Source organism: Podarcis melisellensis (assembly GCF_964234715.1).
Source record: "Podarcis melisellensis genome assembly, chromosome: 17".
NCBI classification, from domain to species: Eukaryota; Metazoa; Chordata; class Lepidosauria; order Squamata; family Lacertidae; genus Podarcis; species Podarcis melisellensis.
This window is the reverse complement of record NC_138534.1, coordinates 18,888,683-18,914,655: the sequence shown is the minus strand read 5'-3', so window position 1 is coordinate 18,914,655 and position 25,973 is coordinate 18,888,683. Positions and strand designations below refer to the sequence as shown.

Here is a 25,973-nt window from a genome sequence, read left to right as displayed (position 1 = left end):
ATGAAGCAAACGTAACAAGAGGTATGACTGTATAGTAGTTGTTGAAATAGGTTTTTGTTTTCACTTTGCAGTACCTTGTCCATCTGGAGAATTTTCTCGCTCTGGTTTAATGCCCTGCCACCCTTGTCCCAGAGATTATTATCAGCCTGACCCCGGAAAGTCCTATTGCCTGTCTTGCCCATTTTATGGGACTACTACCGTGATCGGCGCCAGGTCTATAACGGACTGTTCAAGTAAGTTATTTTCTCTGAAGAATGTGAAAAATCGGCAGTAGGGTTAATGGTCAAAGTTACATAGCAATTGTTAGGCATTCTAGGTCAAGACTTGCCAAAAGAGAGACAGAAACTCTTTATGTATGCTACAACTGCGGCTAGGATACTGCTAGCCCAAAGATGGAAGAGTGATAGAGTACCAACAAAAGAAGAATGGGAAGAAAAACTAATGGAATACGCCAAAATGGCAAAACTAACTGAAAAAATACGAGACAAGGACAATAGAGACTTCAGGAGAGATTGGGAACCATTTATGATATACCGACAGAAATACTGTAAAGAAGTGAACTCACTAGCAGGTTTTGAGTAAACACTTACAAACAAAATTAATATATTTACAAAGATGCTGTAAAATATATGGAAAGTATAACAACATTACAGGTTTAAGACATTAAAATTTAAGATATATCAAAGAATGCAGGAGAAGACATTAAAAATAAACCAGAAGAGGAAGTTGAGGGAAGTCGTAGGGAGGAGAGGAAAACTATCTTTTTCTTTATTTTTATTATATGATGTGATAATTGGATGTTTCAAATATAAAATCTAATAAAAAAATCTTTTTTAAAAAGTTACATAGCAACATGTTACATAGTTACATAGCAACTAATGGTTGCTTCCAAGGAAAAGCTTGTTGCTGCCTTTGCTGTCCTCTCATAGCAAGAAACTCTGTGTCACACTATGTGGAATGTTTCATCAGCACAAGCTTTCCACCTTGACAGATGGAACACCTGGCATGCTGTTTAGGGGGTTATCCTGATACACACCCGGGGCCAATTGTAGGTGGTACACAGGGGGAAGAAGGAGGAAAGTCCTGTGGTGCAACCATCAGACCTTGTGCAGGGCTTCTGCTAATGGGACTTCTTGCGTGAATCCCTCCCACTGTACCCAGCACATAGGCTGGGCACTAGCAAATTCAGTTGTCCCACCATCCCGAAGGCCAAACAATCAGGTTTCTGGTTTGATAAGCTGGTCTCAAAAGTTGCAGCCTGTTTTCTTTCATGTGTGCTGGCGTTCCTTTTGTTCCTCCTATTCTTACTGCTACAAACATGGTCCATATATTCGCTGACATTCATCTGCAGTGGGCCTAAATATTTAAGAAAGATACTCAATTCAGTGATTTAATGGATAGAACTAGAGCAGGGTTTTCAAAACTTGGGTCTCCAGCTCTTTTTTGAACTACAACTCCCATCTTCCCTAGCTAACTGAATCAGTGGTCAGGGATGATGGGAATTGTAGTCCCAAAACAACTGGAGACCCAAGTTTGGGAAACCCTGAACTAGGGTCAGGTTTACTGAGAAATCTAGTGAGAATTAAGACAGTTAAAAGACCTATAGTACTGACATGGTCGCTTCTTCCTTAGACGTTGCCAAAGCTTTCTAGTGGAACAAGACCTGAAGACTGGTGTTAGCTCTCTAAGAACAAAGGTGCTGAGATGTTCACACTGAAATGTTAGTGGGAGTTTGGGTCAAACCAGATATGTTATCAGCCGATCCAAGTATTTAACAAGTTGGGTTTTTTCCTGAAAACACATGGGTTGAGGGAAAGAGGCACACAAGTGACAACAGAAACCTTTCTCCATCCTTAGCTTGCCCCCAGAAAGATGCTATAATGGTAAAGGTAAAGGGACCCCTGACCATTAGGTCCAGTTGTGACCGACTCTGGGGTTGCGGCGCTCATCTCACTTTATTGGCCGAGGGAGCCGGTGTACAGCTTCCGGGTCATGTAGCCAGCATGACTAAGCTGCTTCTGGCAAACCAGAACCACATACGGAAACGCTGTTTACTGTCCCGCCGGAGCGGTACCTATTTATCTACTTGTACTTTGATGTGCTTTCGAACTGCTAGGTTGACAGGAGATGGGACCGAACAACAGGAGCTCACACCGTCGCGGGGATTCGAACCGCCAACCTTCTGATCAGCAAGTCCTAGGCTCTGTGGTTTAACCCACAGTGCCACTCGTGTGCCATATAGAAAGATGCTAGCCTGCAAGAAAAGTGTTTGTGGAGAAGTGAGGGGCTAGTGTAAGGATGGGTGAGAATTCTGTTAAGTCCACATATTCAAGCAAACAAAAACAAGACAGAATGGACTTGGGAATGAAGAACTGACAGAGATCATAAATAGAATTATCTAGCTGTATGTGTGGCAAGAAGCCGTCACATCTTGTGTGGCCCTAAACAACCAATGGTTCCATGCTCAAAGACAACAGAGTCTAGCTGAGGCACACATTTGTGGTTGTCAGGTTCACATGCTTCAATTGACCCTGTAATTGAATAGATCTATCTATATCTGCACAAATCAAGGCTGATTCTTTTTCCATTGCTGTATCATTGATTATGTCACACGCTTGACTCAGAGGACCTTGTCAGTGGAATTTTTACAGTTGCTTTCATTCAATCCTATTTAGGTTTTGGCTCTACTTTCTCTGCGGCAGAAGAGAGTGTAGCACTGCCAGTCTCCCCAGAAAACATCAGCAACAAATACCAAATCAGCAGCCAGGCAAGAACAAACATCATAATTGTCTAAAGTTAGCATTAGTATTAAAAAATGAAAACATCTTGCATGCGTTCAGTATTTGTCTCTTGTAATATTATTGTTCTGTATTTCACTTCTGTCCCACCTTTCCCCCCAAGGAGCTAGAGAAAATAATATACCTTAAATTTTACTCCTTTGCATGTTTGACATGTGGCTTTTAAATTGCTTTGGAGCGGGGGTTTCTTGAAAAGTAGGATACAAATCTATAAATAAGAATAAAATATAAATACAATACATGTCTCTTTCCCCTTTTATCCTCACTACAACTCTGAGATAGGTTAGACTGAGAGACAGGGTGTTATGTACTGGAGTTCTCACCCTGGGCCAGCAGGGGGATACTGTAGATAGTTTTCACTCAGGCCCACATATGCAAATAAGGGATTGAAAGTGACGTTCAGTGATTGGATAGTTACAGAAAATGGTTATTGTTGCGTTCTAGTGGAGCTCTATATAAGCAGGCTGGCTGAACCCTTCAGTTCAGTTCTGTTCTGGCCTGTGAATAAACAACAGCTGTTTGAATAATTGCTGTGTCGTCTGATATGTTCCCCCACAACTTAACACAGTGAGTGGCCCACAGTTACCCAGTGAGATTCATGGCTAAGTGTAGTTTTGAACCCGAGTCTCACCAGTTCCTTTAACCTCTGCGCTGCACTGTCTTTACAATTTTGCGTACAATTTACAGTTGCAGGAATGAGCCCAAACTCCTTGCCTTGTTTTGTGTCAGTTTGCATGAGTGTCAAAATGTGTGGTCCCTTTTGAGGGTTTTTCAATACTCACTACGGAAATGTGCTTTTCAATAACGTTGTTCTTGGTGCTGATGAGGACTACTTTTCCTCCACCTCCATTGTGCATCTTTTCCCATCACTGCCATCTAATCCCATGGTGATTTTGCCACAGGTATTTCATCCATCCATTACTAGAAGCTGCCCAAACTGTGCATGGATGGGAGCAGCAGAATAGTTCTCCCTATTCAATCAGTGTGTTCTGCAATTCAACCCAAGCAGCTGGGAATATTTCAAGCCATGGAAAATACTAAATTTAGCCCAAGACTCGATATGGACAAAGCCCTACAAACCTTCAAGCATATGATAGAATAATCTTATGTAACTTACGAGAACTTGAGGTTTATTTAATTATTTATCTAGCCTAGCTTATACTTCTGGGGAGGGTAAACCAGTTTGTTGCTTTCAGGGTTCCCTTTGCTTGCATTTTGCTTCCTTAATAAACTGTGTTATTTCCAATGGCAAACAGGTATTCCACGAGTGTTTCCTGGAACCATGCAAAAATGGAACTTGCAAGCATGTTGGAAGTGGGTACATCTGCATATGCTTCCCTGGATATGAAGGTAAACGATAGTGTCGATTGGCATCTTGTACAGCACACGAAGGGTTGGGTCCAAATAATTGTGAGTGGAAGGAGAAAAAATATATTAGGGTTTTTTTCCGCCATGAGCTCTTGCACCTGTGGCTCCAGTACATCTGTTTGTGACTAGCTCCTATGGAAAGCATTGAAGCTTGTTAGTAATGATTAACTTGATACATCAGTATTAATAGGATGTGCAACCTGCTCCTAAGGTTAGGGTCCCACCAAGTTCGTTGGTGCATATTCTCTAGTTACTGAGTGTAGCAGAGATGAAGAACCTGTGGCCCTACAGAATAGGGATGGGCAATACCTGGTTTTCAGCATCATGCTCTATCAGCAGCTAAGCATTACACTATACTGATATATCACAATGTCTGAAATAAGGATCGAGCTATGTAGAGGCATTGGCTGGCTTCACAGTTTCCCCCACTTTATGATTTTTGCCAGCGGCTGCTTTTGTGACTCACTGCCCCCTGCAGGATGTAGCGGGGAGCTGAGCCAGCAGAGTTAACATTGGAATTTTTGCATATCACACACACATATACATCATGATTTGCGATATATTGCCAGGTCAAAAATTATGAAACCGATATCACGATATGGACCTCAAACCAGTTTTGGATGATCTAACCCCCAACCCCACTCCAGATGTTGATGGACTATGGTTTGCATCATCTGACCATTGGGCATGCTGGTCCAAAAATGTAGAAGAGACCATGTTCCCCATCCCTGGTGTATAGGATTAAGTGACAACAAACTCAGTAGGAACCATTTCTGAAGGCTGCATGTCCTATAACTTTAGCTAGATGGCATGAATTGTTTTCATAAAACGTATTTTAATACTGTGCATTTACATTTAAGCAGCACTTCGCTTAGCTAGAAACTTTTATTTATTTATTCACATTTCATTTAGGAGCTGCTTCCCTTGAAAGATTTTGAAGCAACTTAACAATCAAAACATGCATAGCAACCATTTCGCATCCTGAACAGATACAAGATGGGGTTTAGAAACTTCACTTAAAAGTTTGAGTTGCTGAATAAAGGAGGGTCTTTAGTATAAGTCGTAAAGACAGCAAGTGTCCTGATATGGAAAAGGAATGGGGTGCGGGTCTCTCCAGACACACACACACCCCAGCCAATATTGGGGTAGGGAAAGGAGAGGAGAGGAGAGGAGAGGAGAAAGCCATTTTGTGCAAGCAGAAGCCCTTGCAAAGGACATCTTCTGACAGACTCACGAGCTGAATCCCGACCTTTTCGTATATACTTATTTATTTATTTATTTATGTTATATTCATTTGGAATTTTAGTTTGCTGTTTCTTCCCCTGCCCCTCCTTAGTAACCCGAATATTTGTTTTTCTTTTGTGTTCTTTTGGGTTGTGTTTTAGGCTTAAAATGTGAAACAGATATTGATGAGTGCAAGTCACACCCCTGTCTCAACAAAGGGATTTGCGAGGATGGCAATGCAACTTTCATTTGCCAGTGCCAGCCAGGCTATACAGGTGACAAATGATGAACTCAGGCGTCAACACCAGGTTGCATACTTTAAAAAGAAGAAGAAAAAGCCAACTGTTGGTCATACAGTGGTACCTCAGGTTAAGTACTTAATTCGTTCTGCAGGTCTGTTCTTAACCTGAAACTGTTCTTAACCTGAAGCACCACTTTAGCTAATGGGGCCTCCTGCTGCCGCCGCACCGCCAGAACAATATTACTGTTCTCATCCTGAAGCAAAGTTCTTAACCTGAAGCACTATTTCTGGGTTAGGGAAGTCTGTAACCTGAAGTGTATGTAACCTGAAGTGTATGTAACCTGAGATACCACTGTACTTGATTTCGCTTTTAAATTGTTTGCCGTCTGTGGAATAAGTTAGTTAGTTGCAAGAAATTGGACCTTTTCAGTTAGCTGATGATAAAATAATCAGTACACTTTTTATGGTTGCGATGTAGAGGAAGTTGATACAATGGTGCATATTTTAGAAGTTCTGATTATACAAAAAAATGGCTTATTTAAGATGTCAGAGGCTGCAATTCATACTTATCTTACTTGTCCCACTGATATGGTCCATATACCCTGCTTTTTGCAACTTATAGATGGTTCCCATGTTCTGGCAAGTTACAGAGAGAGGTCTGCTTAGCTTCAGTAACCAGACTGTGTCAAAAGTAGAAATAGCTGGGATTGTGCTGACAGTCTAAGATTTAGCACTTGTATTTATGGAGATAAAAATGCTGGTGGTAAGATCTAGGAGATTTTTTTTTAGAATTCAGTTTTTGTGAGCGTATGAAACTGCCTTCTTCTGATTCACGCCAGTACTGCCGGACTTCAGCGACCTTCTTAACACAAAATCAGGTGGTCTCTTCAGTCGACCTTTCACTTGTTGAAACTCCATACTTTGTTAGTTACTTGGTGTAAAAGAGTCTCAAGAGTGTCTTGATAAGATAAAATACAAACAGATAAAATCAATTAGGAGCCAGAGAATTTAAAAACAGTGTGCCATCATAATAAAAATGAGAAGAAATTCCTGAAATATTCTTCCAACAGAACAATAAAAAGTGCAAAAGTTCAGTATTCCCAGATTGTCAGTCTTGGAACAGGCACCAGGAATAAATATGAGCAAGTTTTTACAGAGTAATTTGGCAAAAACAAAAACGAAAGTGGAAGGATTAGGTCTAGCAAAAGCTAAAGGTGTTCTGGTTTTTTATGCAAAAAAGGAGAACCACATTTAGGTTGTTTATTACTTTATGGCAGTGGTGGCCAAACTTGGCCCTCCATCTGTTTTGGGACTAAACAGCTGTTTAGGGACTAAATTAAGAAATAAATGTATTGCAACATTGCATGTATAAGACGAAAAACTTTTAAAAATTGGGGGGAAATATAGTCTTATACATGGAAAAATACAGTACTCTATTAATGTTAGCTTTTCGATGTGCTTACAATAATTTTCCAAATAATCTACAAAACATTTCCAGTCTTTCTTAATTTTTTTTATCTTGATTTCCAACTCTTTTTATCAATCCTGCCATTTCTACATATTCTATCAGTTTCATCTGCCATCCTTTTTTTAGGGGGGGTGTTAGGGGTATTATTCCCTCTTTTCATCTCTGGGCATATCCCGTTCAAGCTGCTTCTAGTCTCCTTTTCTGTGGCTGTACTGGGGCGACGAAGCAAACGAACCCAAGGGCCACTCAGGCTTGTCCCTGTAGCAACTATAGCTTAGCATAACATCTAGACTAGAGCATCAACTCAAGCAAAATCCTCCTTGAGAAAATGAAAATGGAATTAAAGCTTTGCCTTGCAGAACTTGTGACAAACCGAGCCCATTGAGCCCATGCAGTGTCCAGCAAGGAGCTCTAATTTGTACTGCAAAAAGAAAGGAGATTGTCAGATTCCTTAGCAGTACTGGAGAACAATAAATACCGTCTTTTTCGCTCTGTAGGACGCACCCAACCATAGGATGCACCTTGCTTTAGAGGGGGAGAACAAGAAAAAATTTTATCCCCCTCTCTGCTCAGCGCCCCTTCAGCGAAGCGGCAGGAGAAACGGAGCCCCTTCCATTTCTCCTCCCGCTTGGCTGAAGGGGCGCTGCGCAGCTCTCCCTCTCTGCTGAAGCCAGGAGAGTCTTGCTCTCCCGGCTTCAGCAAAAGGAACCCGAAGCCTTTGGAGTGCAGCACGAGGTCCCGCTGCACTCCAAAGGCTTCAGGCGGCTATCCCAGAAGCCTGGAGAGCGAGAGGGGTCGGTGCGTACCGACCCCTCTCGCTCTCCAGGCTTCAGCGAAAGCAACGCGAAGCCTCCGGAGCGCGGAGGGAGCGCTCCCTCTGCGCTTCGGAGGCTTCGCGTTGCTATCACTGAAGCCAAGGAGCCTGCATTCGCTCCATAGGACACACACACATTTCCCCTTAATTTTTGGGCGAAAAATATGGTAGTTCATGCAATGTGGGTGTGCCACATGGCTTACTTTGAAACCTGGAAGCTGTGGGTGGAAAGCACACGAGGAACCACGTAATAAGTGGTAAATGAAACATAGAGACTCTGTGCAACCGGAATAGATTTTTAGAACGCCAATTCAGTGTTTTTTTAGGGTTTCCTCTTCCATGTGTCTGAACTGTTAACAATGCTCTGTAACCATTATTGCTTGAAGGCTTGCAATGCGAAGAAGAAGTAAATGAATGCAGTTCAAATCCATGTCTGAATGAAGCAGTCTGCATTGATGGTACCAACTCTTACCAGTGTCTGTGTGCAGAAGGATTCACGGGTAAATAACTGACTTGTTTGTATTAAAGAGTTGCCAGCTTTTTATATTGTTCCTCTGCCTTTAACAGCAGCTTTCTATGCAGACATTAGCAGGAGAAAACGCCTGAAGGTGTAAGCTTCATCTTCTGACGTGTGTTGTAAGAAGTACATCGGGCTATTTTTGTCATTGCTTGTTTAGAAGCACCACTACCTTCAGACATTTCTGTTTAAATACAGCCTCAGTGTATTCTGTACTGATAGAATTGAGAGAATTTCAGCTTTTATTGAAAAGAAATATAAAGATATAGCTTTCGTTTCAGATTCATACAGTCCCTTAGCATTTTAAGCAGGAACTCTGATACATGAAAAAGATTGGCAAAGGTTTTAAACATTAATATGCTAGCAAAATGTGTTGCTGCAACTCCCCCAGTGTGATTTGCTGAGAAAAGGTGCATTTGTTAGTATTGTGTTTAACGTGACCAATAAATCACTGTTGTTGTTTTCATTTTTATTAAAATGAGGCTGCGTTTTAAACTGCATTTTAATCTGTATTTTAAATTGGGTTTTTTTCCTATTATGTTTTTACTGTAATTTTACTAGTGTTAGCCACCCTGAGGGAAGCTCTGGCCGGGGAGGGCAGGGCATAAATAAATTTTATTATTATTTTCTGGAATATTCTTTAGTTTTCATTTCTGTTCTTTTTAATCTGTCAAAGTTCCTGAAATCTAGAAATTGCCCAATAAAGACATTATGCTCCTATTCCCCCGCCCATAAGTTTCCTCTTTACACCTTTCTTCTCAGGTACTCACTGCGAAGCAGAGATAAATGAATGCCTTTCAAACCCCTGTTTAAACAAAGCTACCTGCGAGGATCGGGTCGGAGGTTTCTATTGCAAGTGTCTGTCTGGGTTTATTGGTACCCTCTGTGAAAAAAACATTAATGAATGTCTCAGCAGGCCTTGTGAAAATGGAGGCACCTGCAGTGATGCTATCAATGGCTACAGGTAAAAAGCGACAAGCATTAGCTTCATTTACAGCACAGCTCTGTACGTGTTTTTCCAAGTAATAAGCCCTGTTGAGTTTAAGGGTGCTTACTCCCTAGTAGAGGGATGCGGGTGGCGCTGTGGGTTAAACCACAGAGCCTAGGACTTGCCGATCAGAAGGTCAGCAGTTCGAATCCCCGCGAAAGGGTGAGCTCCCGTTGCTCAGTCCCTGCTCCTGCCAACCTAACAGTTTGAAAGCACATCAAAGTGCAAGTAGTTAAATAGGTACCACTCCAGCGGGAAGGTAAACGGTGTTTCTGTGCACTGCTCTGGTTCGCCAGAAGCAGCTTAGTCATGCTGGCCACATGACCCGGAAGCTGTACGCCGGCTCCCTCGGCCAATAAAGTGAGATGAGCACCGCAACCCCAGAGTTGGTTACAACTAGACCTAATTGTCAGAGGTCCCTTTACCTTTTCCTTACTCCCTTTGTTTTTCAAACTAACCATCTGCTCAGGCTGCTTTGAGCTCATAGCACCAGTTTCCCCCTCTGCTTTGCTCCCTCAATTCACTCGGAACAACCAGGATTTTGTTTTGTGGGCTGCTGTACTAAAAGGTGCTTTTGTTTTTTGGGGTCCACAGGTGCCACTGTGTCAGAGGATACACAGGACCGCAATGTGAAGTGAACATAAATGAGTGTGACTCCAATCCCTGTGCAAACCAGGCGACTTGTGTGGATGCCTTGAACGCATACATTTGTAAATGTCCCCCTGGCTTTACAGGCAGCAGGTGTGAAACAGGTACACAGGACCAAAGTATCAGGAGAAGGAAGGCTTGGCAAAGCTTCATGGCAACGCTAGTGCAGTTTTGAACTGATACCGGACGGCTGCCATGAATGTAGGAGATTTTGCAAAGGGCAATGTTCACGATCATAACGATTTAAATACCGAATCCAATCCCATTAAAAAGAGGAAATGAAAGGATATATGATTTCTGACATGATTGAGAATCGCAGAGCCAGAGACAAGAAGTTAGAGTGTTAAAATTGAGATGTGGAAATATGGAAATAACGATGAGAGGCAAGATTGAGATTTGGAGTTATGCTTCAAGGTCCAGACTATGGGAAGTCCAAAAAATTAATAATTACAATTTGGAAGATAATTCGACCTTTTTATTTTAGTTTTTTAGTTTTATTGGATTCTAATTTGATATGTTAATTGGATGTTTTTTATTGGAAAATTAATAAAAATGATTTAACAAAAAAAAAAAAGAGGAAACCTTTGCAAATAGAAAACCACTTCCCTGCAACACTTCAGAGCAGATTTTGGGTAGTGCAATGCATTCAGTCCTTGCTACCATGGAAAAGATTTTATTCCTACTCTGCTTTATATTATGTTGGTGTGTTGTAGCACACATACCATATTTTTCGCTCTATAAGACGCACCAGATCACAAGACGCACCTAGTTTTTGGAGGAGGAAAACAAGAAAAAAAATATTCTGATTCTCAGAAGCCAGAACAGCAAGAGGGATCGCTGTGCAGTGAAAGCAGCAATCCCTCTTGCTGTTCTGGCTCCTGGGATAGCTGCGCAGCCTGCATTCACTCCATAAGACGCACACACATTTCCCCTTACTTTTTAGGAGGGAAAAAGTGAGTCTTATAGAGCAAAAAATACGGTATATGATACTGTAGCTTTCATCTTGCAATGGATAATGCCATACCTGCACTTTACGAAAAAGGCAGCCATGCCATTAATTCATTTTGATCCCTAACAAATTATGAGCATTTCTCCTTGCCAAAGCTTTGAAAATCTGCATGTTATTCCGTTTCCTCTACCAATCAGTGTAACACATCGCGTGATAAGAGTAAGCTTTGATCTGCTACCATGAAACACTGGGAGCCTTTTAAAAAATATTAATTATGGGAGGGGCGTTTTCCTTGTGATGGCAGGTGGAGAAGGAAGGCTTAGAACTTCCCCTGACTGCATGCTTCAGTCCTGATGGCAATCCAAGATGTAGTTGCTATTATTATTATTAAGTTGTGGGCGAACATAACAGATGACACAGCGATTCTTCGAACAGCTCTTGTTTATTCAAAGTCCAGAACAGAACTGAGGAGCTCAGTCAGCCTGCTTATACAGAGCTCCAGAACAACGTAACTGTTGCAACTTTCTAAAACTATCCAATCACTGAACGTCACTTTCGATCATTCATTTGCATACAAACTATCCAATCACTGAACGTCACTTTCGATCCTTCATTTGCATAACTATCTACAGGATCCCCCTGCTGGCCCAGGGTGAGAACTTCAGTACGTAACAATTATTATTATTATTATTTATTAAATTTCTATCACACCCTTCATCCATAGATTTTAGTTTGTCTTTGATGCAACAAATGGTACCTCTGTAGGCAAGAGGTGAAGGATCTTGGGATGGCATTGCGAGATCCAACTTCAAAGCAGATTGTTACAGTCAATCCCATCCGAAAACAAGAAAGTGACATGTTTTCTGCAGGCTCACAGTTCCTTAAAAAGGAGAATGTTAGATTTCTGGCTATGTGTTTGGAGACTGGTGCTTCTTACAGAAACCAGGCATTTTAGGATTGTCTCAGTATCAACTTCTGTAGTTCGTTAATGTGGGAAGCATAAGTGGAAAAGCAAATGAAATTGTTCATTTTGAAGGCAAGCATGTTTCTTTTCTTTTTTTTTAGAATAAATTTTTCCCATAAAATCTCCAATCATACAAATTTCCACATCACATATTTTAACTTATTGGACCTCCCTCAACTCCTCTGACAATCATCCGTAGTTAAATTTCTATCTTCACATTCCTTAATTATAGTATCGCCTTTAAATAAATTTTTTCTGTCCTCATTTACATTCTTGCAATATTCCTTATTTTTTTCACAAAGCTTCTTTAAAACATACTAGCATTGTATGTTCCTCACATACAGTTTTCAAATATTCTCTGAATTTTCCCCAGTCCTCTAGAAACTTGTGGTCTCTTTGGAATCTAATTTTTCCAGTTAATTTGTCCAGTTCTGCGTAGTCTGTTAGTTTTGTTCTCCATTCTTCAGGCAAGCATGTTTCTTAGCAAGCCATTGAAACAGTGAAACTTCCCCTCCCCCTTCCCGTTTGTTGCAGAACAGTCTTCCAGATTTAATCTGGATTTTGACGTGTCTGGGATCTATGGCTATGTTATGCTTGACAGTGTCCTCCCCTCGCTCAGCGAAATCACTTGTGCATTCTGGATGAAATCGGCAGATACTACAAATTATGGGACTCCCATCTCTTACGCAGTGGAAAATGGAAGTGACAATGCCTTTCTGCTTACAGATTACAACGGGTAGGTGTGAAGTAGAAAACAGTGCTGTGTTACCCTCTAGATGAATTTCAGTAATTCTAGATGAATTTCAGAATTCTCCATGGGCAGAGCTGTAATTTGCTGCACACACAGCCTTGAAAATTTCTCAGGTAATCAGGCTTCTCAGTGAAGCAGTTTCCCCTAATACAAAGCATTTTTGTGTACATGCTTTACCCTAATATATGCTTTTAAAAAATGCACATTACTTGGCTGGACAACTGCACTGGAAAATTCAGAGAGGTGTGCATTTCAAAGGATGGCTGTGCTTCATTTTGCAAATTATTTCAGAAAGTGCAAATTAAATCAATTTTTTTTCCTTATCCCTGGGCAAAGATGAATCATTTTTTTCGTTCTCTCTCTTAATTAGGTGGGTCCTTTATGTGAATGGGAAGGAGAGTATTACAGACTGCCCTTCTGTGAACGATGGTAATTGGCATCACGTTGCTGTGACCTGGTCAAGTCTTGATGGAGCTTGGAGAGTGTATATCGATGGGAAATTATCCGATGGAGGCAGTGGTTTATCTGTAGGATCAGAAATCCCTGGTATGGACCTTTCCATATTTATTTGATTATGTTACTTAACAATGATGCATATTGATTGAGAGGGGTTTTTACGCTTTTCAACTACAGCACAGAAGGTGGGACCCAATTCAGTTGTCTTCTTGTTCTGTTTTCCTTTTGTGAATAGGTGGGGGTGCGTTAGTTCTTGGACAGGAGCAGGACCAAAGAGGAGAAGGATTTAATCCAGCAGAGTCTTTTGTCGGCTCAATAAGCCAGCTCAACATTTGGGGTTATGTTCTGTCCCCAGAACAGGTACATATGTAACATTTCATTTGGTTCCTTTGAAGCTCGGGAGAGCTCTAGCAAATGAAAATATATTAAGCAATTTCCCACATTCTGGGCCTGATCCTTTGCTCTTTCTCTCATCAGCTGCTCAGAATTGTTTTATATCTGTGAAAAATAAAACCACGTTGGCAGTAATGAAATGGGAAGGTAGTGGCTGTGTTCAGACAAGAATGAGCCTAGCTTCCCCCAGGCTCACACATCCTCCTGTGGCATTTTTATGAACCACAACTTAGTGTGTCATCCAAACCCTAAACTCTGCTTGATCTATCAGTGGAAGCAGGCACACCTCATAAACTATAGCCTGTAGCACTCCAAAACTCTGGTGTGTTTTTGTTTTGTTTTGTTTTGTTCTGTTTTGTTTGCTGTAGCAGACTAACATGGCTACCACTTACAGGATGGAGGGAAGCTAACCAGCCCTTCTTCAAATGACCAACTTCTATGAAAGTGGGTGGAAGTTCTTTGGGGGGGGTTGTTTTATTTTTTAACTTAAAATTTTGTTTTTTATTTGTGAACTGAATAGATGTTTATTCCCGAGCCATCAGTTTCTGCTTCTTCAGTTTCTTTTGAGATATCGTCTTCTTTTGAGCAACTTCCTCTTCTGGCTTAGGGACAATTTGCTCCTTCTCTGTGAGGATCATCTCAATGTGGCAAGGAGAACTCATGTAGGGGTTAATGCGACCATGAGCCCTGTAGGTCCGCCTGCGCATTTTGGGAGCTTTGTTAACCTGAATGTGCTCAAATACCAGAGAGTCTACATCCAGACCCTTAGGACGTGTGTTCTTAAAACGTGTGTTCTTAAAGTGAACACAAAGGTTGGATTTTATGCATGATTTTGTGGGGTTCTTCAGATCAAGTGAGTAGCGGACCATTTTCATAGCTTACCTTACAGCCACAGCTACCGCTGGGGGAAAGCGTGGAAGTTCTTTGTTTATGTATTGGGTCATACATCACTTTAAACAGGTTTTTAGTTGAAAGCAATTAGTTGCCGTATGTTATAGAGTTGGTTAGAGTGTTGGGGTTGTTATGTAACAGTTTTAATGACTTCCAAGATCTCTGTTTTCTTGTGAAAACACTCTGTTTTTCTGAAATGGGTGTCCATATTCAAGAGCAGGGGTCAGCAACCTTTTTCAGCCGTGGGCCAGTCCACCATCCCTCAGACCTTGTGGGGCCGGACTATATTTTGGAAAAAAATATATGAATGAATTCCTATGCCCCACAAATAACCTCGAGATGCATTTTAAATAAAAGCATACATTCTACTCATGTAAAAACACCAAGCAGGCCCCACAAATAACCCAGAGATGCATTTTAAATAAAAGGACATATTTTACTCATGTAAAAACACGCTGATTCCCGGACCGTCCGTGGGCCAGATTGAGAAGGTGATTGGGCCACATCCGGCCCCCGGTCCTTAGTTTGCCTACCCCTGTGCTAGACTGTCTTTTTTCCTGCCTGATCCATGTTTCGGGAAATAAGCGAGGAACAGATATTCTTCCAACCCTTTCTGCACAACACTGTGTGTCCAACACCCCCAGTATTTCTCAAAGGAAGGTCTTGCGTTCAGATACAGTAGACATGGGTTTGTTCAGTTTGATCATTCGCTGATCGTTGTGGTGAGAAGGAAGAGGATGAATCAACTTGTTAACAAGATTGTATCTGTCCCTTTTCTTTTGAACTATCAGGTGAATTCCTTGGCTACTTCTTGTCCAGAAGAACTCCAAAAGGGCAATGTGTTGGCCTGGCCAGATTTCCTTCCTGGGGTTGTTGGAAGAGTGAAGATAGATTCCAAGAGCGTATTCTGTGCTGGTTAGAGCTCTATCTCCTAAAAGTGTTTTTGTAATATAATGCAATGGTTTTAAAACTCTGCTCAGGAAATCCTGGTGCACTCTGGAAGCTAGTCAGAGGTGCCTCATTGCATGCCCAGCCAAACTGGGACTTAGCGACAATGTGTTGGGTCCTTTAAGGGTAAGTCACAGTTGTGTTGCTCCTGCTCCACCAGTTGTGTTGCTGCTGTGCTGCTGTCAATTAAGCCATTGTTTGACTGAGGACTCAGCTATACAGCTGGAAATGAAATGTTGTAAGTGTGTTTTAAGTGCAATATACAATGGGACACTAGCTGGCGATGGTGAGCCTTATGGGAAATTCAATGTATTTTTTAAAAACGCTTTTAAAAAAAGCACTTTCAGAATGGTTTCTATATGCATGTAGATTCCAGCTTAGTGTGTCATAGCTTGCCTTGTAATTTCTTTGGAGGAGCAGAAGGACTGCGGGGAGGACTCTGGGGTGTCACACATTTGCCCGAAGGTAGGGGTGGGAAACCTTTTCAGCCCAGTGGGCCAGACCTTTTTCTCCTTGACACTAGCTATACAAACTATGTGACTGCCAGATAGGCTTTTTGTATGTTCCTATGACTTGACAACCAGCTGATCATTGGGCTTTTACAGAAGAGCTTCTGGCAGCACCTGCAAAGCTGGTTTCAGTACAGAAATAAGTCCCTGAAAGCAGAAAAAGCAAAAAAATTAAAATAAATCACTGGTATACTGGTACTCCTTATGTGGCACAAAACCTATGATATTATTATCCCCGTGGCCCACTAGCCTTTCATAGATACACTTGGTCATTTAATGACTGGAACATTCCGTCTTCATTCTTCGGATTCCAGTGTTGTGTAATAAATGTTCCTTGGGACCTTGAGTGAAATATTTATGGTTTCCTGGATTGAGATGTTGAAAGAGTAAAGTTTAGGATTGGGTCAAATGGGAGAGATTTCCAGTCATTCATTGGAACAGAAATTTTAATCTTATTTTGGCTCCCCATTCTGTTTTACTGTTTGTTTGTTTTTCACTTGTGAAAATGGTTTTAACCTTGGATGTTGAAACAGATAATACTCTTATGTTTTTCTGAAAGCGAGCATTGGACGCATGTCTCTATGTCTTCTAAATCTCCTTGCATAGCATGGAAGACTAGTAAAGTTTTGGGAATCAAAGTTTGAAGAAATCTGCAACTCTCATGCTTCCAGCTGATTATCTGGCAGTAGTGTGGCGAACTTCAACAACTAAATGGAGATGTTCATTTAATTAATGTTACACAACCATGTGGGATTGCAGGAGCTCTTGTTTTAATGTGCTTTAGCTGTTTTTTGTGTGCGTTTTCCTTTGTTCTCAGACTGCCCGCCCTTAGAAGGTTCCATACCTCACCTGAGAACTTCATCAACGGATTCAAAGCCGGGGTCAAAAGTCTCCCTCTTTTGCGACCCAGGTTTCCACATTGAAGGGAATTCCGTCCAGCACTGTCTCAATTTAGGGCAGTGGGCACAACCTCTCCCACGCTGTGAAAGTAAGTGGATACCCTTAAGATGCTCCTAACTTGAGGATATGCTGCAGTATTAGACCGAAGATCCTAAACTAAAACAAAACAAAACAATCACTGCCAAGGAAGCCACTTAGTGATTTCCAGAAGGCCCCTTCTTGTGCTGCTGTCATAAAATGTAAATGGATTTTGTTTGGTTGATCCAAAAAATCATTGGAGCTGTAGTTTATTAAGAGGGCTGGGAACTGTAGCTCTGTGAGGGTTAAACTGCAGTTCTGAGAATCCCTTGGGGGGAAGATGTGCGCTTTAAATGTACAGTGGTACCTTGGTTCTCAAACTTAATCCGTTCCGAAAGTCCGCTCCAAAACCAAAGTGTTCCAAAACCAAGGCATGCTTTCCCATAGAAAGTAATGCAAAACTGATTAATCCGTTCCAGGTTCTTTTCCTTTCAATTTTTTTGGGGGGGCTCAAGAGAGTGGGGCCCTGAGCTATAGCTTGTTTGGCTTATACGTAAATCCAGCACTGATCAAGAAGAGATGAAAATGAGCACGTCTAACCTCTTAATACTTTTGTTCGTATATCGTCTGGCTGCAGGGATTAGCTGTGGAGTGCCTCCTCCTCTAGAAAACGGATTTTACTCTGCCGAGGACTTCTTTGCTGGAACCACCATCACATATCAATGCAACAGCGGCTATTACTTATTAGGAGACTCAAGGACGCTTTGTAAAGACAGTGGGAGCTGGAGCGCCATTTCGCCATCTTGCCTCGGTGAGATCATGAGCACGTTTGACCGTATGGTCAACACAAGAGTCCTAAGACTCTGTCTTCAGGGGCATAGTCTCTCTGTGAGTGGTATTTTCTGGAATATCCCCTGTAGTATTGCTGAAGGCAGCACATTCAGTCTCACCAGCATGGATGCCCTGCATTGATTCAGGTTGATCAGATGGTAGTCGCCATTGGCTGTCCACATCGGACCATCCCCAAACTTGCACACCCTACAGACTCAAATCTGGCTAAATAAGGCTGTTGGCCAGGTCTCCAAAACCTACTCTAGGCATGTCTGAGTCTTTGCATCCACCAGTGAGATTTTTTGAAAACTGTTTTCCCCTTCAGAGAGCAGACACCTCCCCCATGCCACATTATTGCAAGCCGATTTTTGAAAATCCTCTCTGTTTCAAAAGCAATCTGCTTCACAGCACAAAGAACTGCTGTTCCAAGATATTTAAGACCCAAGCCCCTTCAGGGACACCCAGTTTTAGATGTGGGTCTTTGGATTTTAGGTGCAGGATATTTGTGGCCCACCAGGCTTCCCCTACAAAATATGTTTAAATGTATTGTTGAGCTTACATAGTTATGAAGGCATTGCTTACAATAGCAAGAGCACATGTTTGCATTTTTTGTCATCGTACGGCAGTTGTTTCTGATAAGTTTTGTTATGTCTTTATCAAGCAGCAGTCTATGAAAGGAAGGGAAATAGAGAATGTGTACATTCTTTCATGCATTGTTTTTAATAGTTCTTGGGGATATGTAAGTTTCTATCTTTGTATAAAGCACCAAAGACTGAGAGTCCCTGAGACAGTAGCACCACATAGGGTACTAGTAGTATGACTATATTATTACTCTAGTAAGGGGAGCGGGTGGCACTGAGGTTTAAACCAGCGAGCCTCTTGGGCTTGCTAATCGAAAGGTCGGCGGTTCAAATCCCTGCGACGGAGTGAGCTCCCGTGGCTCTGTCCCAGCTCAGGCCAACCTAACAGTTCCAAAGCACACCAGAGAAAGTAAATAAATAGGTACCTCTGTAGTGGGAAGGTAAATGGCACTCTGGTTTCCATCACAGTGTCCCATTGCACCAGAAGCAGTTTTAGTTATGGTGGCCACATACCCCTGAAAGCTGTCTGTGGACAAACGCCGCCTCCCTCGGCCTGAAAGTGAGATGGGCGCCACAACCGCATAGTCGCCTTTGACTAGACTTAATCGTCCAGGGGTCCATTACCTTTTTACCTTAATTAATCTAGCACCACTGGTGAGTAGGATGTTTGGGATAGTAACATAGGTAGGTCAACAATCCTTTACAATCTAAATTTAAATCAAGGTTGGTGGTAGGAAAGGAAAAAAACAGCACAGGGGAGGTTAAGAAGAAGAGTTTGGATTTGATAACCCACCTTTCACTCCCCTTCAGGAGTCTCAAAGTGGCTCACAATCTCCTTTCCCTTCCTCCCCCACAACAAACACTCTGTGAGGTGAGTGAGGCTGAGAGACTTCAGAGAAGTGTGACTAGCCCCAGGTCACCCAGCAGCTGCATGTGGAGGAGCAGGGAAGCGAACCCGGTTCACCAGATTACGAGTCCACTGCTCTTAACCACTACACCACGCTGGAGGGAGAGCTTAAGATAACAAAGGAGGAATAAGAGCAAATGCAGTCATTTCATGTGGAGATGACTTGCAGGGAAGGGTTGGGGATTGGAGAGGGAACTTCCACCACTTTTGATGTCCTGGGAAGGAAATCCCGGGTATAAGTGGCAGCAAGTGAGAATGGGAAAAGATCAAGAGACCTTTGGGTTGTCTTTGGATGGCTAAAAAAATCACAAGCAGAGACAGCTTAGGGCATGAAAGCTGAAAGACGCCAAAGGCATTTCATTCATAAAAACCCCACTTTCTGTTTTGTAGATGTTGATGAATGTGCTGTTGGCTCAGACTGTGACCCGCATGCCTCCTGCCGTAACACAAACGGTTCCTACTTATGTGCCTGCATTCACCCTTACACTGGAGATGGCAAGAAATGCGCAGGTACAGGGGAAGGAGTGTTAAGTAGTGGGTTCTGAAAGGAGAGACTTGCCCAGTCTATATTCCGTAAACATCGCAGAATTGTATTTTTGCTGTAGTTTGCTTCTTATCGAAATCCATCGCTAAGATGCCAAGATACCTGCTTCTCAAAGCCAATGGCAAAACTCATATGAATTTGAATTGAAAACTAGGACATGAGACATTTTCTCCCAGGAAGCACATACTGCTTTAAAACTGTGTAGTAGGACAATCCAGCCTGCAATAGGCCGGTTCACAAGGGAGTCCAGGGTCCCGCTTGCGAGCCGCCCACCCAAACAGGGCAAACAGACTTTTTTTACAAGCAGAAGCTGCAAAATTTGGTTTGGCAGCTAAAGCTACAGCTAGGAATTCCAAAGAGCATAATCAAATACCGTCATACCTCGGAAGTCGAACGGATTCCATTCTGGAAGTCCGTTCGCCTTCTGAAACATTCGAAAACCAAAGCGCAGCTTCTCATTGGCTGCAGACAATTGGAAGCTGCAAAAGCCCTGTCAGACGTTTAGCTTCCCAAAGAACATTTGAAAACTGGAACACTCACTTCCAGTTTTCGATCGTTCGGGAGCCAGAACATTCGACTCCCAATGCGTTCAGGAGCCGAGGTACAACTGTGTTGCAAAAGGAGATTGCAAGTTATAGTCATGACCTAATGGCCAAAAAGTGTTGACCTGTGACTAGAATTTTTGCTTCTAGATTCACATTTCAGCACATTGTACAGTAGACAATATTGCACTCTATGTAAGGAAATGAAACAATATATGAAATATTGTTGCACCTGGAAAGGAAACAGATGGTTCTCAGTGGAAGAGGTGGCCCAATTGCAGTATTGGTGAAGTCTCTGCAAATAAAATAAATGTGATTGGAAATGTTCATTAAAGTGTTTTTGAAGTGCTCTACAGTGGTACCTCGGGTTAAGTACTTAATTCGTTCCAGAGGTCCGTTCTTAACCTGAAACTGTTCTTAACCTGAAGCACCACTTTAGCTAATGGGGCCTCCTGCTGCGGCGGCGGCGCCAGAGCACGATTTCTGTTCTCATCCTGAAGCAAAGTTCTTAACCCGAGGTACTATTTCTGGGTTAGCAGAGTCTGTAACCTGAAGCGTATGTAACCCGAGGTATCACTGTATTTGTATATTCCCGTGATCTTGTGCACTGGGCCTACTTTCCCCCTCCCAAGTCACCTGCTGAAATGTTGCATGATTTGTTTTCATTTTTAAGCACATGAGCCACACCTGATGTCAGTAAGCTCTGTTTTACCTTGTATCTGATTCCAAAGAACCAGTGAGGTGCAAACACCCAGGAGACCCTGAACACGGCCATTCGGACGGTGACAGCTACAGTGTTGGTAGCGAAATCAGTTTCTCGTGTGACACAGGCTACCAGCTCAAGGGAATGAACAAAGTCACATGTTTAGAGTCTGGGGAATGGAGCCACCAGATACCACACTGCAAAGGTATATTCTGCATTCTTATTGTGATAGTACGGCAGTGGCGTAGCATGGGTTGTCAGCTACCGGGGCAAGGCAAGTAATTTGCGCCCCATAACCCTAACCTCCAGATGTTGCGCCCGGTGCGGCCGGCCCCCCCTGCACCCCCTACGCTACGCCACTGTAGTACGGATAGAACCATGAAACTTTAAAAGGAAATGTTAGGCACTTGAATGCCTAGTTGGCTGGAATTGGCTATTTATTTATTTATTGAGCAAAGTTAATATACTGTTTGATCAAAAAGATAATCTCTGAGTGGTTTGCATAAAGTGGTTTTCTCTGAACTGTTCTCCAGTGGTTATTACAGTCATACCTTGCTTATCGAACAGCTTAGTTCTCGAACATTTTGTCTCCCAAACACTCCCGGAAGTGACTGTTCCAGTTTGCGAACTATTTTTGGAAGCCGAATGTCCAGTGGGGCTTCCGATTGGCTGCAGGAGTTTCCTGCAACCAATCGGAAACCGCACTTTGGTTTTCAAATGTTTTGGAAGTCGAACGGACTTCCGGAATGGATTCCATTTGACTTCCAAGGTACGAGTGTACTTGACAGTTCATAAACCTCTTTCCCCATGAGTTGATATGGGCTGCTCACTTGAGGACGTAACTACGATGAAGGAGTTCTCTCTTGAGATGATGTTCATATAGCAATCCGTTATGGTTTGCCCTCTCCCATATAGTACACCGGGCTCCAGTCCATTTTGGCACCAGGTTAAGATCTCGCTGTTGGCTTGGGCTTCCTCAAGTTTCTAGCATTAGTTTCTGCTGTTGTAAAGAGTTGAGTTGGGTTACCTCCAATAAGATACATTGTGATTGAGCTACCATTGATTTAGGTATGTTTTATCTGCTCTGTCTGTTTCTTAGGTTGCTGGTATTTTTATTGATCTGTAATCTGCCTTGAGATCTCAGGATGAAGGGCCGGTTAAATATCTAAGTAAATACAGTGGTACCTCAGGTTAAGTACTTAATTTGTTCTGGAGGTCCGTACTTAACTTGAAACTGTTCTTAACCTGAAGCACCACTTTAGCTAATGGGGCCTCCTGCTGCCACTGCGCCACTGGAACATGATTTCTGTTCTTATCCTGAAGCAAAGTTCTTAACCTGAGGTAATATTTCTGGGTTGGCGAAGTCTGTAACCTGAAGCATATGAAACCTGAAGCGCTTGTAACCTGAGGTACCACTGTACTTAATACTGTAGAGTATTAAGAACACGGCAACATCCAGGGCTTTTTTTTCCAGACGGAACTCAGTTCCAGCACCTCTCAAGTGGCACCATTGCCATTATAAGAGAACAAGGGAGGTGTTCATGGTGAGTTCTGGGACCTCCTTTCCTAGAAAAATAGCACAGAGGCTCAGACTTAAGCAGACTGAAGAGTCATTCCCTCTCACAAAGGAATCCTGCGAACCCATGTGTCAGGGAACTGACATCAGAGCCAGAGGTGGAGGCAAGGCTCCCAAGCGATGCTGGAGAGGGGCCCAGCAGAGAGAGAGGGAGCTCAGCGGCTGGGGAAGGAAATCAGCGTAACACCAGGGATAAAGGGGGGCAGATGGGAGAATTGGCGAGGGGGCTCCAGGACTCTTCGCTGGAGACCAGCGGGGAGAGCACGGGTCCTCCGCTACCCACACCCACCCTGCGCAGAAGACTTCCGCGCAGGGAAAGTAGGCATAGACTTGGCGTCAAAGAACTTCTTTGCTGGAAGAAGTTCAAGAAACGTCCACTGACGGATTCTGCTAGCGACTGAACAGCCACGAAGTGAAGGGCTGTCCAGCCAGAAAAGGTTTAACCAAGCTACCTAGCCAGGAGTGGCGGAAACTTACGCACGAGCAACCACATATAACCATTACACCATGGTTCTGTGACCAGTGAATTCTCACCACATTCCTCAAGCTACAATTCCTAGGATTATTTTGTGTGTGTTTAATAACAGTTTGAATTGTATATGTGACCTGAGAGGCCATGAGGTACAGTAAATATCTCTTTTGCAGCTTCTTTGCAGAGCTTAGTGACAGGATCCAGAAGTGATCTGGATTATTTATTTATTCTGTATCGCCGCCCAACACCCAAGGCTTTCTGTTCCTTGCTGAATCTCTGTGCCCCTGTGTGAGAGCTCGTAGTATCCCAGAAGAAAGAAAAAGAGAGGCTTACTAGATTTTGATCTGAACTACCCCATTTTCACACAACTAACAATACAATTCTACAAATCGCTACTCATTAGTAAGCCAAACTGAGTTAAATTATGTTAATAAGAATGTGTGTTTTTTTATCTGATTTTTTAAAAGCTGTTTCCTGTGGTGTCCCCGTTGTTCCAGAAAATGGTGCAGTCGATGGCTCAAATTTTACATATGGTAGCAAAATAATCTACAGGTAGGAGGATTGCACATCAAATAAATCTGGTCCTAAATGTGTAGTTACTTATTTCATAAGTTCTGTGTTTGGAAGGACTTTTTGTTGAATTATTATTATTATTATTATTAATTATTATTATTAAATTATATATTTACTGTTCATATAGGGTCCATTGAGGTTTTGTAAATGACTACTCAGTGACACCATACCTATAGTTATCAATAAGTATGCCATATTTAAAACTTCCATACTCTCTACCTTGAAACTATTCATAAATGACAGGCACCACTGAACCACTGAAATAAAAATATGTTGCATTTTACTGCTTCTTATAATAAAAGATTTGTTGGCACAAAAAAGATGCAGAATATTGCGATCATGTTTTAAATTATATGCCCTATATATGATTATGCAATGCATACATTATATTTTCAGTTGTATGCACTATGTACGATAATTGGTTTGGCAGCTAAAGCTACAGCTAGGAATTCCAAAGAGCATAATCAAATACAGTCGTACCTCGGAAGACGAACAGAATCTGTTCCGGAAGTCCGTTCGACTTCTGAAATGTTCGGAAACCAAAGCGCGGCTTCTGATTGGCTGCAGGAAGCAGTGGAAGCCGTGCCGGACATTTGACTTCCAAAAGAATGCTTGAAAACCGAACACTCAATTCTGGTTTTCGATCGTTCGGGAGACAGAACGTCCAACTCCCAAGGCGTTCGGGAGTCGCGGTACGACTGTACTTTATTTTCATTTTTTCTTTCCTTTTCCTTTTTCCCTTTTTTATTAAATTATTTTTATTGATTTTACAATTTTAACTTCACCAAGGATTCTCCATAGAGATAATACAAATCTGGAAAGAAAGAAAAGAAAAATAAAACAAAAAATAAAAATGAGAATATAAATAAACCTTAATCATGACACATTTTCAGTATATATAAACATATTTTGGAGGTTCTCTTTAACCTCCTGACTTCCCTCCATTTCCTTTTCTGGTTCATTAAATAAGTACGTTTTCTGCATAATTATAAAACCTCTCTTTCTTACTTTCCTTATATTAGAAACATTGGCGGGCTTTGATTAAACATTTACAAGTGTTAAATAATGAGATGAAGTCTAACATAGGCAATTTGAAATATTAAGGTATGGTGGTAATTAGTTAAATATTGATAATATTTTCAGTTTTTCTATGAATTTTATCTACAGTTCCATACTTATAACATCTGCCCAGCCTGGTTCACACTTAAGAGTCTAAACAGACAGCTAAGGATAACGGCAAGAGTGTCACAAGAAAACTAATTTTATTTCATCACTAGCCGATGGAAATATGTAATGTGTATCTTGGTTTCCTCTGCAACCCCTTGGAAGTCTGGGGAAGGAGGAAAGTCTTGTGGTCTTTAACTTCATCCATAAAGAGTAGTTACAGACCAGGGATGCTGGTGGCGCTGTGGTCTAAACCACTGAGCCTCTTGGGCTTGCCAGTCAGAAGGTCGGCAGTTCAAATCCACATGACGGGGTGAGCTCCCGTTGCTCGGTCCCAGCTCCTGCCAACCGAGCAGTTCGAAAGCACGCCAGTGCAAGTAGATAAATAGGCACCACTGCGGTGGGAAGGTAAACGGCGTTTCCGTGCACTTTGGCTTTTGTCACGGTGTTGCGTTGTGCCAGAAGCGGTTTAGTCCTGCTGGCCACATGACCTGGAAAGCTGTCTGTGGACAAACGCTGGCTCCCTCGGCCTGAAAGCGAGATGAGCGCCACAACCCCATAGTTGCCTTGGACTGGACTCAACCATCCAGGGGTCTTTTTACCTTTTTACCTTAGTTACAGACTACTGAACTCGACACAGTATTCTTTCTCCCCAAAAGAAGAACTATCCGTGGAAGGCTTTTGATCCAAGAATCTCACTGGCGGATGTGATGATTTTCAATTTGCTGTCTGTCCATCCCCAGAACACAACCCATACTTTTCTGAAGGTTGCCCCAATCCTATGGAGCAGATTTCTGAAGAATGCAAGCGACTGCCAGGGAAATTGGCAAAAGTTGGCTTCTCCACTCCAGCACTAGTTGTAACCACAGTGCAGCAAGAATTGAACATATTGAGCATCTGCTGAATACTTAGGGACCATTTGATTCCACCCATATTTTTTCAGTAGGAAAAAAGAAACTAAGACGGTTGGATCTAACAGAGATGCAAGGAAAGTGCAATGCTCTTGTACCTATTTTTAACTTGCTTTCTTGTCTCAATACAGGTGCAATAAAGGATACAGTCTAGTAGGCAATGAGGAATCGGTGTGCCTTGCAAGTGGCACATGGAATCGTTCTTCCGTATTTTGTGAATTAGTGAAGTGTCCCCTCCCAAAGGAAATAAGCAATGGAAAATATCTAATGAGTGGTGTGACATACCTTTCTAATGTGTTGTACACCTGCGACACAGGTTACAGG

At 42.2% G+C, this 25,973-nt stretch overlaps 1 protein-coding gene across 2 annotated transcripts in view; it reads left to right on the top strand.

Annotated features, from left to right (window-relative positions):
- The window catches only part of SVEP1 (sushi, von Willebrand factor type A, EGF and pentraxin domain containing 1), a 125,550-nt gene that overhangs the window by 60,650 nt on the left and 38,927 nt on the right, over nt 1-25,973 (top strand). For both annotated transcript variants that reach the window (XR_014163915.1, XM_081893589.1), the window contains exons 19-35: nt 72-233; nt 2,676-2,767; nt 4,055-4,148; nt 5,552-5,665; nt 8,300-8,413; nt 9,193-9,394; nt 10,013-10,170; nt 12,514-12,715; nt 13,101-13,276; nt 13,422-13,546; nt 15,262-15,385; nt 16,745-16,915; nt 17,483-17,656; nt 19,555-19,674; nt 20,982-21,158; nt 23,469-23,553; nt 25,781-25,972. Coding sequence is in view for 1 of the 2 variants with exons in the window: in XM_081893589.1 (XP_081749715.1) it covers nt 72-233; nt 2,676-2,767; nt 4,055-4,148; nt 5,552-5,665; nt 8,300-8,413; nt 9,193-9,394; nt 10,013-10,170; nt 12,514-12,715; nt 13,101-13,276; nt 13,422-13,546; nt 15,262-15,385; nt 16,745-16,915; nt 17,483-17,656; nt 19,555-19,674; nt 20,982-21,158; nt 23,469-23,553; nt 25,781-25,972 (2,482 nt within the window). In the remaining variant the exon portion in view is untranslated. The remainder of the gene's footprint in view (nt 1-71; nt 234-2,675; nt 2,768-4,054; nt 4,149-5,551; nt 5,666-8,299; nt 8,414-9,192; nt 9,395-10,012; nt 10,171-12,513; nt 12,716-13,100; nt 13,277-13,421; nt 13,547-15,261; nt 15,386-16,744; nt 16,916-17,482; nt 17,657-19,554; nt 19,675-20,981; nt 21,159-23,468; nt 23,554-25,780; nt 25,973) is intronic.